The sequence below is a fragment of the Orbicella franksi genome, chromosome 6 (genome assembly GCF_964199315.1).
Source record: "Orbicella franksi chromosome 6, jaOrbFran1.1, whole genome shotgun sequence".
Classification (NCBI taxonomy): domain Eukaryota; kingdom Metazoa; phylum Cnidaria; class Anthozoa; order Scleractinia; family Merulinidae; genus Orbicella; species Orbicella franksi.
Genome location: NC_138150.1, coordinates 2,965,115 through 2,980,014, shown reverse-complemented (window position 1 = coordinate 2,980,014; position 14,900 = coordinate 2,965,115). Strand labels below are relative to the sequence as shown.

Here is a 14,900-nt window from a genome sequence, read left to right as displayed (position 1 = left end):
GCTCAGGGACAGCAAAGATGGTGGTTCTCCGAGCTCAAGTTATTCTTGCTGGTGAGAAACAAACTGTCATTCTTTGCATTGTACCGACATACACATGGTTTACTTTATCTTTGTGTGTTATTATTGAACTAGAAGCGTGTTGGTATTATGTTAAGTATAAAATTTGTTGCAGTTAACAAGAAAACTAGTCGCATTATGAAAACAACTTTTTGCCACATGCGTCCACAACTACACAGCTGAAATTCATTGTCAGTGTAAACTTTAACTTATAGATTAGCGGTCAATAATTTGAAACTGGCATGAAATATATGGTAATGTCATCTTATAGGTGATCCTTGTGTGGGGAAGAGTGCACTAACACAAGCATTTCACAGTGATGGAACACATTTTCCTAAAAATTATACCATGGTGAGCTACTCAGTTTGTCAGTTAAATAAGCTTACTTGCATGTACCTCTTACTAGCCTATTTTGAGGTCCTTACTGTAAGTTATGACCCAAGTTTTTCCTGCTTTGATTTATGGCCCAAGCATGCTGCGCAATTAGGCCACAAATTCAAGGGGGAAAACAAGAATCTGTAACTTACAGTACAGACTGCGAAGACGAGGTTAATAAGATATTTATTATTTAAGCAGTAGAGCACTTTTTCTGTGTTTACATAACCTCATCTAATCACGAGGAGGGTTGGGAGAATTCAACACAGTTATGCAAACCCAAGACACAGTCGAAGGTTTGCACAGAATTCTCCCAACCCCTCAAGTGTTTAGATGTGGCTATGTAGACAAAGAAAAAGTACTTTTATAAAATATTTCTCAATACTATGCATGTATCTAAAATGTCACAACCATGTTTACATACTCTTATCTAAACACACTTACTGACCATTGAGAGCGCACGTAATATCTTACTTATTTTATGAATTTCTATTGTGTATGTCTGATGGGTTGAGGAAACTATCTCAAGTCATGCAGCTTCAAATCACTGATGTACCTCAAAAGCAATATGAGTTACCAAGTCATTAGCAGGTTTAAAAGACACCATCAAAATTTGAAGAAAATAAAGAGGTCTTTAATATAATGTTTGTAAGTAACTTATTAAGTAAGACTTGATTAATATTATCAGTGGTAAAATATTTGTTTCCCATCAGCACAAAGAAAATTTGGAGATAAATCAAAAACTTTTCGGAGACAAAAACGGCTTCAAATTTAGTGGGTCACAGAGTAGAATAGGGGAAGCTTATTTGCCCAATCACTACACATGTAGTATCTTAGAGACAGAATAGCTACCAGTATTTTAGATACTACTACACAGTTATTGCTCTAAGGGTGTGAAGCAGAGTGGAGTAATGGTTAGTATGCCAGACTGTGGTTTGAGCATTATTGAGCCACAAGAAATGTATTTGGCAGCATCCTCTGTAAACTCCGGAAAAATAAACTTAAGCTATTACTAACTTAAGATAGTCAAATCTGACCTCCCCTCTTATGCGTGTGATGTTAATAATATTGTTTTTCACCATTTTTTTTTTCAGACAGCTGGAGTAGAAGTCTGTGTAAAGTCTGTCAATATCCCAGAGACTTCTGACAGTGTGGTAAGCTTATTTAATGAGAAATCATTACAGAGTAAAAAATTTGTCAAGAAAAGTAGAGTGACTAATGTATTTATTTAGCATTTTGTGAGAAACATTTCTAATCAGTTGCATCATAAATACTCTCATAATATGAAAATTGCAGACTCTTAGGTGTGTGTTGTTGTTCATCTTTTCAGGAACTTTACATTTATGACTCAGCAGGAAAGGAAATGTTTGCTGACATAGTTCAACAGCATGTAAGTGCCACATGTACGTACAAGGCCATAGCTACTAACCAGCAAATCAAGGCACTTGCCTGAGCAGTCCTTGCTGTTGTTGTTGTTGTTTATGGTCATCATAATCACCCTAAATACCTAGGAAGAAAATTTAACCATGCACATTGCCTAAGTCATATTTTTTTTATGGCTATGGCCCTGACATAAGAATGTAATAAAGTATAGTAACTATTTTTTAGTCAGGATTTTAAAAGTGGCCGCGTCCAAAATGTGGTATAGGGTCTGCTCAAATGAACAATTTATAAGGCAACATATGAAAAATGAAACAATTTTCTTTAATAAGTGGCCATCCAAGGACACCTGGATGCCCATCTGGCTAGAAGCCTGCATTGAAAACATATAGCTTCCCTGAACCCTGTTACTATTAATAGTTTATAATTTATCCAGTCAAGCAATTGATATCATATGATTGTTACTGCCTATAGTGGACACAGCCAAACATGTTTCTTGTGGCTTATGATGTGACCAATGAACAGTCGTTCAATGCCTGTAACAAGTGGTATGAGAGGTGCCGAGCACAAAAACCAAATCAAAGTTTACCCGGTAAGACTGAGACTGAAAATAAACTGAACTGAACTGACAGAAAAACGACAAAATTATTATAAATAAGGCTAGTGTAGTTTTTCCTTCACCACACAGTCATGCTTTGTAACCAGCTTCTCTGTTTTTCCAAGTCCAATTTTTCTCTGTTTTCTGAGATGACTAATTTAATACATATAACCATTAGACAGTTGTCAGAGTATGGTGTTAGACCTCATATCAAAGCGTGAGAAAGAAATCCACTTGAGGCTGTGGTGGAAGCCAAAGAACTAACTTTTCAAAATAAGTAACTTCAAAAATATGCAAAATATTAACACTCGTTGGTTTATACGTTTGAAATGGATAACACTTTTGTTGCATTCATTTCAAAGTCTTTTGTTGAAAAGTAGAAATTTATGACTGTGTAATCTGCATTTTCAGGAGCTCTGGTGGCCATTAAAACTGACCTCAAGCAGAGAAGAGTGATATCTACAAAACAAGGGCGTGAGCTTGCTAGCTCCAAGGGCCTGGAATACTTTGAGTGCTCTGCAGTAAGTCAGGTCTATTTAAGTCTCAACTAGTTTTTCCTGTCAGATCATGGTACATCATGAAGCATTTTGAAGATGCAAAAGTTTTGATAATTCAACCATAATTACAAATTATCACTTTAAAATAATTTACTTTGTCACTTAAAAAAGATTGAATTTTTGGTATAATTCTTGCGTGCCACTAAAATGCCTGGACTAGAAACTATCAGATAAAGATGTCTCCAAACTCAAATTATCTTGCAATTTCGTGAGCCAAAAGTCAGGTACAGATTCATACCGGTTTCCACCATTTTATGGAAATCCATGAGGTTTTCAGAATTGCTCAGAAACCCCAAAAAGGGGACGTAAAGGATAAACAAATCCAGAACATTTCCTAAGGGAAAATGGCCCTGGACCCATCTAGAAGGTACTTATTGTTTTAGAAATCAGTCACCATTAATCCCATATCTGTGCCTAAACAGTACTGTTTTACTCTCTAAGGAATCAACTTACAGCTTGAACATTTGAAAGTTTTGACGACAATTTGTGAAACTATCGTAACTTATGCAAATGCCTGCTATGTCTACATGCAGCGGCATTTTCCTGAGGGTTCTATGTTGCCTTCTGTTCACAGAAAGATCACGAGAACGTGGAGGCACCATTTTACTACTTGGCAAAAGAATTCCACAATCTTTACAATGAGAAAGTTGAGCAGATGAAGACATTGACATAACAGTGTTATTTTTGTTTTGGTTCAAGTCAACTGTTGCCAATCTTATCTAGAGAGATGGTGTTTGAAGTACTTTAATTTATTTGGAGCCCAGCTCTATCATGTAGAACTCAAACTGATATTTTCGCTTTTGCCTTCCTTTGTTTCTGGTTGTAAGTACAGTCATGTAATCAATCTCAAAGCTTTCATAATCTCGTTAGTGTTTTGATGACTAAAGATAGACTCTTAAACCTTCATGTAAAATTCTGATTAATGACAGTTCAAAGCTCTAAGTACTTAAACTTTAGAACCACTTTGTACAGCAAAATTAATAGTACCACATGAAGGTACTGTTCAATAGTTTTCATTTGAATGGTCACACATTAGGGTTTCATCCACAGACTTAAAAGTTAGAACCAGCTTGTAAAGTATAATAAACAGTACCACATGAAAGTACCTTGCAATTAGTTATTTGAATGTTCACACTAAGGTTTATCCACAGCCCTAAAAAGTTAGAAACACCCTGTACAGCATAATAAACAGTACCACATGAAAATTCTGCTCAATAGCTTTCATTATATTTAAATGGTCACACTCTAGGGTTTCATCCACAAATTTTAAAGTTAGAACCACCTTGTACAGCAAAATCTACAATACCACATGAGAAAAAAAAGTATCGTTCATTTAAATGGTCACACACCAGGATTCCAGTCATAGACTCAAACGCTATAGAGAATCTCCTTTTACAGAATACAAAATAGTGCCTCGTGATAGTCCTGCGACTCAATTTGAATTGTCACACAGCAGGGTATAAACAAGATATATAAGTATGGGTAATCAAATGGTGACGAGTGAAATTAGGAAATAATTTCACCTACGTTTTGTCGAATTTCTAATAATTTCATTAAGAAGAGGGAAACTATTGTAATTTTGACAAAACGTAAGTGAAATCATTTCTAATTTCACGAGTATATCAGTTGATATATCATAGGTGACAAATTACGCTTACAGTCCCTGACTCGTCCATGAAGCGAGAAATTTCGCTCCAAACGTTGCTATGGCGATTTAGTAATTTTACTTGTGAAGTTATAAATTAACGCTGAAATTTCGCACCAAAATTAAGGAGTAATTAGTCACCCATGATGTTAAAAGATTACATGTAACAACGAAAGATTAAAAATTAAGATTAAAAAGATTAAAAACTTGAAAGATAAAAGTGCCTTTGATGATAGCCATCCTCGGGCTGACCCATTATTACCTGTAACTTTTTTAGCAAGCTGTATTGTTACCCTGAAAAATATTTACGTCATTGCTAAGGTGATTGCTTGTTTATTGCACGTTTGTTTTTTCGGTAAACATTGAATTAGAGTAATTGCGGACGATTATAAACAACTTTTGATAACGAATTTATCACAAGCAATAATCAAAAGGTGAGGTTGAAGTTTCAAATAATTGCTCCAGTTTGCTTGTAAAGGTATACAGGAATAAAATGTTCTCCTTTTAGAATAAAGTTATGTTCTGGACGATGCGTTTGGTTAAGGTTACAGTATACCTTCGGGTCGGCAATTTTTTTCAAATTTGGATTTTTGGGTCAAAATAGTGGTCGAAGAATAATCTCTAATTTCTGGAAAAAAAAAATTGGAAAAGGCTAAATATTGGCGGAGAAATGGCGGTTTTATGTTTTCACCGGAAGTAAAAGTTTACCTCTTGATTGACAGCCCTATGGCGCGTATGCAATCAACCGAGATGATTTTCGCGGGAATTACCTATATGGATGTCACGAATTGACTACTCAGTTGATCAGCATTGTTGTTCTGACTACCCACCATTTTTGGTATTAGGCGTGTCTCTATTAAGTTATAAGTAAACATAGACCACGTTTAAACCATGGACCAGTTCGAAAAAGCGAAAACAGCGAAGAACGAATGAAAATACATCAATGAGTGAAGAAGCGAAAGTTCGCCACGCGGACGAAGCTATAGTTATCATATAAGGCGGGCAAATATTCGTGGTAAGAGAAAAGAAAGGTTCTGTAAAAATTTCGGAACTTGACAGCAATAACAGGGATGCTGACAGAGACTCTTCTGATGAGCCCGATATCGACGAATCGTCGGACTCATTGAGACCATTTGAAATATTATCCATGCACAGTTGTCCACATACAGTTGCTCTCTGCGCTTTGTTTTGTTTGTTTCCTTCGCTCAGCCACTCTAGCGTTCGTATCCTTTTTAGTCTTCCCCATTTTGCCAGACCAGCTTCAAGAAAAACCGAGCTACAGAAAAATTATCTCTCTGCCTTCGGTTCCTTGAGCGCATTGCTAAACATAAGAAGGTTTTAGCGATTCGCGCGTAAATTTCACCAGGAGTTCCCTGCACTGATTGGCTCAGTTATCTGAGAACCCAGTTGAAGGCGTTTGTGGGCGGAGTTTGTTTGCGAAGCATAAAATTTTTCTTAGCGCTGTTTTCTCGAATAAATTTTTTCAGTTGAAGTAGACACTTTAAAGAGCTATAACTCAAAGGGATTTTGTTCAATTGCTCTTAAATTTGGACAGTGGCTAGTTTAACATATAAACTACAAAAGCGTGTCTGGGAATTGTTAATTTCGAGATACTTTTTCTTCGAGAGCGATTTTTGTACGATCACTCCACATTTTTTTAATCCTATTTCGAAAATGTTCTGTAACTTTTTACTGCAATTGAATATGCCAAAACGCAGACACGTTTTTTAATCGCTTTGGGCCCTGAAACCGAGGAAAAAATTAAATTGGCGAAAAACGAAATTCGCTTTGACTTGTAGCTTTCGAAAGGTGATTCGGGCGCGCGCATTTAGTGGTCGTGAAAAATTCGACAATTCATTTTCTTTCAAAATTCTTGGTATAGTTTGATAGCCAGCTCCATAAGCTTTAATTTGATATAGGGGTTTAGGTATCTACAGCTTAAACTGCACGCGCTACATCGCTTGCGCGCGAGACACCCCTGAAGGTATACTGTAACCTTAAATTAAAGAATAATCAGCTCTTTGCTAATGAAAAAACTAATTAGATTCTTGTAACTTAAAGTTAAAACAACTTTTACATGGCACTACAATGAAAGAAAAGGGAAAAACTAGAATAATCAAGCAATCGTGCTTTCAAAAATGAAGCTTCAGGCTGTCAGTAGTGTTCAAAATGTTTAGTTTGGCTATACATTACTGAATGACAACAATTAATTTTGGATTTGTCATTAACCTGATGAAAGAGATGCTATTTGTTATGTACTCTTATCGTAAAGTTTATGTTTCTCGTTGAAATAGAAAGTAACTCTGAAAAGGAAAAAAAAGGGATGTTTTCTTCCAAACAAATATGGTTAGATACACCTACTGAATGGTCTGATTGCACGGAAAGTAACCTCATAATTTATTCACAACTAAAAGCAGCTTAAGCTTTCGTTCTCTATTGTTGTTACAATGATGAAGGTCCTTCTTGTTTTGCCCGAAAAGCAGCAATTAATTGTCGGCAGGTGATTTTGAACTGTTTCTAAGAGGTCTTTTTTTTTTATGTAGAACGCTTTGTGTTATTGGTACAAGCTACTTAAAGAGATTACTTATGATTTATTTGATATCAGACTGATTACCATATCAAAAGCATTTGTTGTTGGCAACGCAACGTGCTGCCTTGCAAGTCTTTGTCATATGGGTGCATAAATAAATCAAATTCACCAGGCAGTGAATAAGTGCACTTAAGCGAGAAAACCAAATATTTTCCCTCCTCTGGCAATCATGGGGTGCGGATCATCAAAATCTGTTGAAACTGCCGTCGTAGTCACGAATGTGGACCACAATAAACCCGTCGTTCGAGATACGAATGACAACGTTGATTCAAAACCGACTCCACTTGAAGACAAGCCGCGAATCATCGCTCATGAAGCCAACTTAACTGAAAGCAGCGAAAAGAAATTTTCTCTAGGCGACCGAGTACATGTTTCGGGATACACAGGTAGCGTCAAGTTTATCGGCAGTCTTGACAATTTTGGGGACGGTGAGTGGATAGGAATTGAGTTAGACCGTCGACATCCTCAAGGAAATGATGGAGTATTTCACGGTGTTCGGTATTTTACTTGCAAGGCCCAGCGAGGCATGTTTGCCCGAGCGTCCACTGTCTTTCCACACACAGACGTGGATGCCATCAACGAAGCGGCAAGTATTTCTCCTCGGACAATCGCTTTTATTCAGACTAGCATGCGCCGTTATCTTGCCAGGATTCGACTCGCGAGATTTCAGCAGCGCACGGGAATCGAGAAGCAGATTGACGCACACGTGTTGTCGACACCGGAGGAGAAAACCGAAAGCGTGGAGGTACTGAGCGAGTACTTGACGAGCCCCTGGCAAGGCGACAGGAATAAAGCTTATGCAATCTTCCGCTGGTTGAGCTTTAACGTAGCTTATGACGTCGATGGGTTTTTTGGAAGGGCGGAGAAAAAGAGCAACGATGCAGCCAGTGTATTGCGGCATAAAACATCGGTATGCGCTGGTTATGCGAGTCTGTTTGAAGCCCTCGGTAAAGTTGCCGGATTACAAGTGCATTCTATCGAGGGCTATGCCAAGGGTTATGGATTTGAACCAGGCCAGCGGATTAAAGACCAAAATCATGCGTGGAATGGCGTTCAAGTCAATGGAGAGTGGTTCATTAGCGAGCCCACTTGGGGGGCTGGTTACCTAGGAGCTGATTTGATGTTCCACCGGAGCCCGGACGTGGCCATGTTCCTTATGGACCCTGAGTACGCCATCTGCAGCCATTACCCTGCTGACGAACAATGGCAACTTCTCGACAAACCAATCAGCAAGGAGGAGTTTGAGAAGTTAGTTGTGCCTTCTGGAAGAATTCACCAGATGGGAATTGAAGTGCTCAGCCACAAGGAAAGCATCTACGATATTGGTGATGCAGATAATATAGAAATGATGTTCTACTCTCCTTCCCTCAAGATACTGCGAGGCGATCTGAAGAACCTTTCTGGCAAAGAACACGAAGGACGAAAGTGGACCCAGGTCCTTCCATCTGGGCTGAACCAAGTCAAATTAAAAGCACAGTTCCCAGCTCCCGGCAAATACAAGTTGAATTTGTATATAAGGGACGAAGTCTCGGCTAATAAATGGCATCACGGAGTAGAGTACGTTATCCACACCAACAAGGGAGTGGCGGAAAAACGAGGGGGATTCCCACAGTTGGGAAGTGAGTTTTACGAAGCCGGGTTTCACCTGGATCACCCGCTCGAGAACATTGTATCACAAGATGGGACAGCCTGTATCTCTTTGCACAACTACAACTCCCAAATTTCCCGGATCAGCGGCCAGCTGGAACTAGAAGGGAAAAACAAAAGCCTTAAAAAGGAATTTAAAGGATTTTCTTTTTGTTACTCTGAGAAGACGAACAATGGCTTTGAGGTCAAGGTTCATTGCCCGTTAGCGGGAGAATACACTCTGAAAATTTTCGCAAAGCACTTTGATGAGGACCACTCAGATACATACGTTTGTACCTACTATATCAATGCACTCTCTGGTGTAGGGCCTATTCCAGGCTTCCCGAGAATGTCCGACACGTTTGTCTCCTGGGGCCTGGAACTCAAGGAGCCTAGAGAGAACATCTATGTCCCGGATGGCCGAGCGTCTGTCCAGCTGAAAATCCCAGATGATGTATCTGTTGTTGGGTCTTTAGCGAAGGGGAACCACAATCTCGATAACAGTTTGTGTTTCGCTAAGGCCGCAGAGGACGGTGTAAGCACGATTCTTGTACACACGCCAGAAGCCGGCGTGTTTCAGCTGAACATTTTTGGTAAAAAGACCGGAAGTAAAGAAACCGAATACCTAGCAACATTCATGATCAAGTCAGAGTTGGCAGCTAGCCCAAACCCAGGCTTCCCGTACCTAAAGGACGAGTTCAAAGACTGGGGACTGGAATTGGTGGATCAGGTCGAGAACATTGTTTCACGTGATAGTCACGTGTCAGTCACGTTTAATAATCCCAACAATATTTCCATCAAGTCATGGCTGTTTGATGAGCATAACAAGCAGATTGGCAACTCTTGCCCGGTGGAAACCGCTGACCACAAGACCACGACGACGTGCCAGTTGCCAGATACTGGAAAGTTTAAACTGAATGTTTTTGGAACGAATTTATCAATAGACAGCACAAAACAAGTGTTTCTATGCACATACAAAGTGTTGTATACGAGTTAAGTGTGATTTATTGACACTAAACAGTTTGGAATTTACTTGATTGAAAGCAAGCAGAAGAGAGTGGATTTTCAAGGACGCTTGTTCCTATTTGACTGAGACTTTCCTCTGCGTGATAAATTGGTAAGATTCGTGGATTGGTTTATCAGAAAACCGCTTTTTACAAATAACCTCCAGGCAGTCTGTGCAAAGATGATTTGTTTCGCCTTGCATGTTTTCCTGTCGTTTCTGTGTATGTTTTCTCGCACTTGCCATCGGGAGTTACATGTTTTCTAGCGCTCATCATCGGTTACATGTGTTTTCTTCCGCGCTTGGCATCGGTTACATTTTTCCCGCGCTTGGCATCGGTTACATATTTCCCGCGCTTGCTTCCGGTTACACGTTTTCACGCGGTTGCTATCGTTCACTGTTTTCCCGCTCTTACCATCGGATGATTGCTTTCCCGTGCTTGCCATTTGTTATATGTTTCGCTTGGCTGCAAGTTCTGTTGGCTAATAAATTATGTTGGTTCGGTATGTGATGTCTTTCCTTTTGGTTTTGCTCCAGTTATTTCAAACTGAGAAAACCTTTCAATAATTTAATCGATTGTTGTGGCGTGAGAAAACATTATTGTTTCGAACAGTCATCCTGCGTTCTTTGGCAGTTTCGGTAAAAATAAAATTTCTTTAGTCGAGTTTTGAAAGAAAAACAACACCGCTGGGAAGCATATCTTCAACTTTATGCAAATAAGTTGTAAAGTGAAAAAATTAATGAGATATCAACATATGGCTACACTTGTTCAATAAACTCGTAATGAGAGTTTTTAATTGAAATGTATGGCTATCCCTTACTTTGCTCATTACAACTCATTAACAAGCTTTTTTGTGAGCTTAGTTCAGTAAGGCTATAATGTATTGAGTCGATATAAATACATAGCGCAGAGTTCTCACGCGGTACGTCGTAATTACACACTCATTAGGTGGGTACATGCACACAAGGAGAACAAACTGTGTTTGAAGAAAAGGCCGCAGAATTCGTCAAGGATTCTGAGTAATTCTACGACACGTCGTGTAAATGCAAAGCGCATGAACGAGAAAGCCGAAAGTGGACGTTTTGGAAGGGTTTCGGGGTACGGTGTTTGTGGAATTAATAAAGTTTGGGTTCATAATTAGCAAAACCCTTAGCGAACTATATTGAATTTTTTTCGCCGACGTTCTAAATATTTAATGTCCTGCGAGGTATCAAAACATTGGCAAAGTAAACAAACCCATTCAGTTTTCACGCATATTATATTCCTCCCCAGGAAGTACTCCCTTATGCAAACTTTTTAGCTGTGTGGAGCCAAAGAGGGAGGGCCGTTTTGGTCTGAAATAGGGGAATAAATTTTGACCATTTTGGTATGAGACAGCACGTTGTTAAGATGAAACTAATACAATATTTTATCCATTGAAATCGGAAAATTCGAAGGCCTTCCCGAATGTGTACTCAAAGGAAGCCATTCCAGGTCCAGGTTCCAGGTTAACTCAGTTCATGTATCAGAGACGTGTACTAATTCTAGTGATCTGTAATAGAATATCAACGTTTGGGACACGTTTGAAATAGGGTGTTGAAAATTACATGTTTTGGTCTGAAATAAAGACGCGCACCCCCATACCACTAAAAATTTCGGGGAGTACCCCCTGGTTAAACATGTAGATCTAATAATAGATTGAGTAACTGCACAAGAACAGTTTTTTCTTGGCATCTGCAGAGTTTTTCCCAAACACGTCCAATTTGTACTTCCCTTTACTGGGAAGCTGACAATAAATCACCTCTCTCTCATCAGCTCGATCTGTTCTCAAACATGATTTGACGTGGGTTACCTCGTTCTCGTCTAACAGACAGACAATGAGCTTGATAGCGTTTGGATTAATGAAAGTGATAGCCACGGAACCATCGTACACAGTGATGTTCTGCCGGTGGCTTTCCAGGCGGAGACCCCACGCCCGAAACTCATCGGAGATCCGCGGGAATCCCGGGTTTTCACCGAATCCCGACGTCGCCAGCAAACTGAACGAACATAGGAACTGTCCCTTGGCTCCGGGCCCCTCGCGTCCGAAGATGTTGAGTTTGTACAACCCGGCGGTCGGCAAATGCACGCTTATTTTGCTGATAGAGTCTTCCCTTTCGGTAAAACACAGTTCATGAGGGAGATTTTCTTCGTTTTGATGGAGAGTGGCTTGGATTAAGACGCTTCCAGGTGTCTTAAGCTTCAATGATGTTCGGCCGCTCTCCGACAAAATATTCTCGTGTTGATCTATCAATTCTATCTGCCATTTCTTAAACAGTTCTGAGATTTGAGGAAAGCCTGGATTGTCGCTTACACCTTTGAGAGCTTTGATGGCGTAGGAACACAGGAATTCAGATTTCCCATCAGCGACTTTACGACCGAAGATGTTTAGCGTAAACACGCCGCTTTCAGGAGCATGTGCGTGAACTGTGGACTCATTTTCCATGTTTTCCACAGAACACATTCCATGAAGATCATTGTCATTTAGCGTGAGATGCGCGGACAGTAAAACACCTTTGGGGTTTTTCAGGATGATAGAAGAGCGCCCATTTTCTGCGAAAATGTTTTCCGAGTGACTTGAAAGAGTTAGACCCCAGAGTCGTAGCCTCTCTGTAACCACAGGAAATCCAGCCATGGGGCCGACTCCTTTGTAGGAAGTGACAAAGTATGTGCATAGAAATTCGTCTGGTTTACTGTGATCGTAATATTTGGCGTAAACGCTCAGCTTGTATTCCCCTTTGCATGGCAGGTGAACTTTGAGACGAAAACCATTTTCAGTTTTTTCACTGCAGCACAAATGAAGATCTTCCGTCTGGTTGGTTCCCACACTCGACGTCTTCATTAACTTTCCCGCGAGCCCGCTGAACCGCTTTTTGTAGCAAATCACGTCAACACTGCATTTTCCATGCTTGGTTTCGATATTCGTCAAAGGGCTATACAACCGAAACCCCAGGGACTTTAAATTCAGGCTTACAGTGGGAAATCCACCTCTGCTCTCTCCAACACCAGCCGTGGAATAAATGCAATATCGGACCCCATGTTCCCATCTGGAGTCCACCAGGACCATAACGTCTAAGAAAAATTCCCCGGCGGAGGGAAACTGAGCGGTCAATTTGACTTTGTCTTTTTCACGATCGGGCTCGGCAAGGACCATGTTCCGTCGAGTAGCTCTCTCTCTTCCTGCGACATCGCTCTTCAATACTCCTTTCAAGATAGTGCTATCCGTGGCGTAAAATGTCATTTCAATTTGCTCGCTGTCCGATGCCGTGTACATGCTCTCTCTATGGCTACACAGCTCTACATTCATCATGCGCAGATGTCCAGAAGGAACAGCCAATCTCTCGAAGGCCTCCTTTGTGATGGGGTGATCCAAAAACTGCCATTTCTCTTCGACAGGGAAGTGGTTTGTAATCGCAGCAGAAGGGGGAATCATGAATTGATGGACATTGGGATCTCTGTGAAACATCATGTCCTTTCCAAGTTGTCCAGCGCCCCAAGTCGGGTCACAAATGAACCACTTTCCACCGCTAACTCTTATCACGTTCCATGTGTGGTTCGGTTCTGGAATCTTTTGCCTCATCTGGTAGCCATAGCCTTTAGCAAAACCCTTTACCTTCCTAGCTGGGACGTTGGACGCTCGGCACAGCTCCTCAAAAAGGGTTGCGTAACCTTCACTTGATGTAACACGGTCCCGCAACACACTTTCGGCATCGGTGCGTTTCTCGATCGCTCTTTCGAAGTATCCCTCTACATCAAAGTGCACGTTGGTTGTTATCCATCGATAACAAGCGAGGGCCTTGCTTGTCAAGGTTTCATACGGCTCTGTGAGATACTGGCTAAGTTTAATGACGCTCTCCGTTTCGCTTCTCGGTGTTGCCTTAACATGGACATCCACAGCCTTCTCGATATCCGTGCGAAGCTGGAGCTTTCGCCTTCGAATTGCTGAAAGTGTGCGCCGTAATCGAATTTGCAAAAGCGCTAGAGCAGCAGGTGAAATAGTGTTGATTTTGTCTGGCTTGTCTTGTGAACCCCAATGAGGAAATACCACCGAAGGTCTTGCAAAGACACCGCGTTTGGGCGCACAAGGAAAGTACTGAAGTCCCTCGTAAGATCCGTTGTTCCCTTGCTCAAGTTCTCGCCGCATTTCAATGCCAATCCACTCCCCTTCACCTAACTCAGTGACACCAACAAACTTCACAACTCCAACATAACCAAGAACGTGTACGCTGTCACCGATCTCAAAGGTTTTGTGTTGCGGCGGATTAATAAGCCCGGCAGATGTCTTTTTTTCAGTTCTCGTCAAATGCACGTCCTCATTGCAGTCGTACTGGTTCGGTGCAGTTCCTTCACTCCGTGGATTGAAGCCTCGACTTCCATCCTCTTCTGCATGAACTTGCTTCACTTTGGAAGCTTCAGTGACATCTGCATTTACCTGCAGCGTTTTTGATGTTCCGCATCCCATTTGGACTCCGATGAAATCTTTAAAAGCTCTTCATTTATATTTTTCGAGTGCCAGTCATCATTTGCCTTGAGTACGATAAATTCTGCTTCGTCGTAGCCCTTCTTGTTATTCAAGCTCGAACGCAAGGAATTGATAGAACTTTCGAGGCCACTGTGTTTATGCATAACATAGCAACCACCCGTATAACTGAACGGCGAAATTGAAAACTCCTTTTTTTAGGACAGATGAATTATTTATCAGCGCTTTCTAACTCATCATGTGCCTTTTCTTTGGTTCGGCAGTACAGTGAAATCAATCTATTTATTGGCCGTCATCCAACATCCAACACAGGTGAATTTTCAAACGCGGAAAAAATTAATAAGTGCAAATTGCCGTTTTAACCAGCGCGAGTGAAGTGAAAATGAGAACACCAATTTCGCCCTCTCTGGGGTTAATTTGAAATACTGTACGTGAGAGTGAAGGTTTTTAAAATGCTAATTTTCCTCACAGTTGATGTAAAGAATAATACAACTATTGTACAATACCAGGTGAATACTTTAAGCCTTGACAGTTACGATAAATAACCTCGATAACATCAATAAATACCCG

At 40.5% G+C, this 14,900-nt stretch overlaps 3 protein-coding genes across 4 annotated transcripts; 2 read left to right on the top strand and 1 right to left on the bottom strand.

Annotated features, from left to right (window-relative positions):
* The first annotated feature begins 1 nt into the window (after position 1).
* Positions 2–5,139, top strand: LOC145489947 (intraflagellar transport protein 27 homolog). 2 transcript variants are annotated; one of them, XM_081469040.1, is made up of 7 exons: positions 2–51; positions 329–408; positions 1,527–1,586; positions 1,763–1,822; positions 2,287–2,404; positions 2,822–2,931; positions 3,542–5,139. In XM_081469040.1, the coding sequence occupies exons 1-7, from the start codon at positions 18–20 to the stop codon at positions 3,638–3,640; spliced, it is 561 nt and encodes a 186-aa protein (XP_081325166.1). In that variant the 5' UTR covers positions 2–17; the 3' UTR covers positions 3,641–5,139. The 2 variants fall into 2 exon arrangements, with proteins under 2 accessions (XP_081325166.1, XP_081325165.1); XM_081469039.1 differs by having other exon boundaries at positions 2,822–2,940.
* Positions 5,137–9,831, top strand: LOC145489936 (kyphoscoliosis peptidase-like). The gene is made up of 2 exons (XM_081469028.1): positions 5,137–5,162; positions 6,621–9,831. The coding sequence occupies exon 2, from the start codon at positions 7,372–7,374 to the stop codon at positions 9,823–9,825; it is 2,454 nt and encodes an 817-aa protein (XP_081325154.1). The 5' UTR covers positions 5,137–5,162; positions 6,621–7,371; the 3' UTR covers positions 9,826–9,831.
* A 1,667-nt stretch (positions 9,832–11,498) lies between these two features.
* On the bottom strand, positions 11,499–14,854 carry LOC145489934 (uncharacterized). Its single transcript, XM_081469021.1, has one exon. The coding sequence runs from the start codon at positions 14,310–14,312 to the stop codon at positions 11,499–11,501; it is 2,814 nt and encodes a 937-aa protein (XP_081325147.1). The 5' UTR covers positions 14,313–14,854.
* Positions 14,855–14,900: the final 46 nt, after the last annotated feature.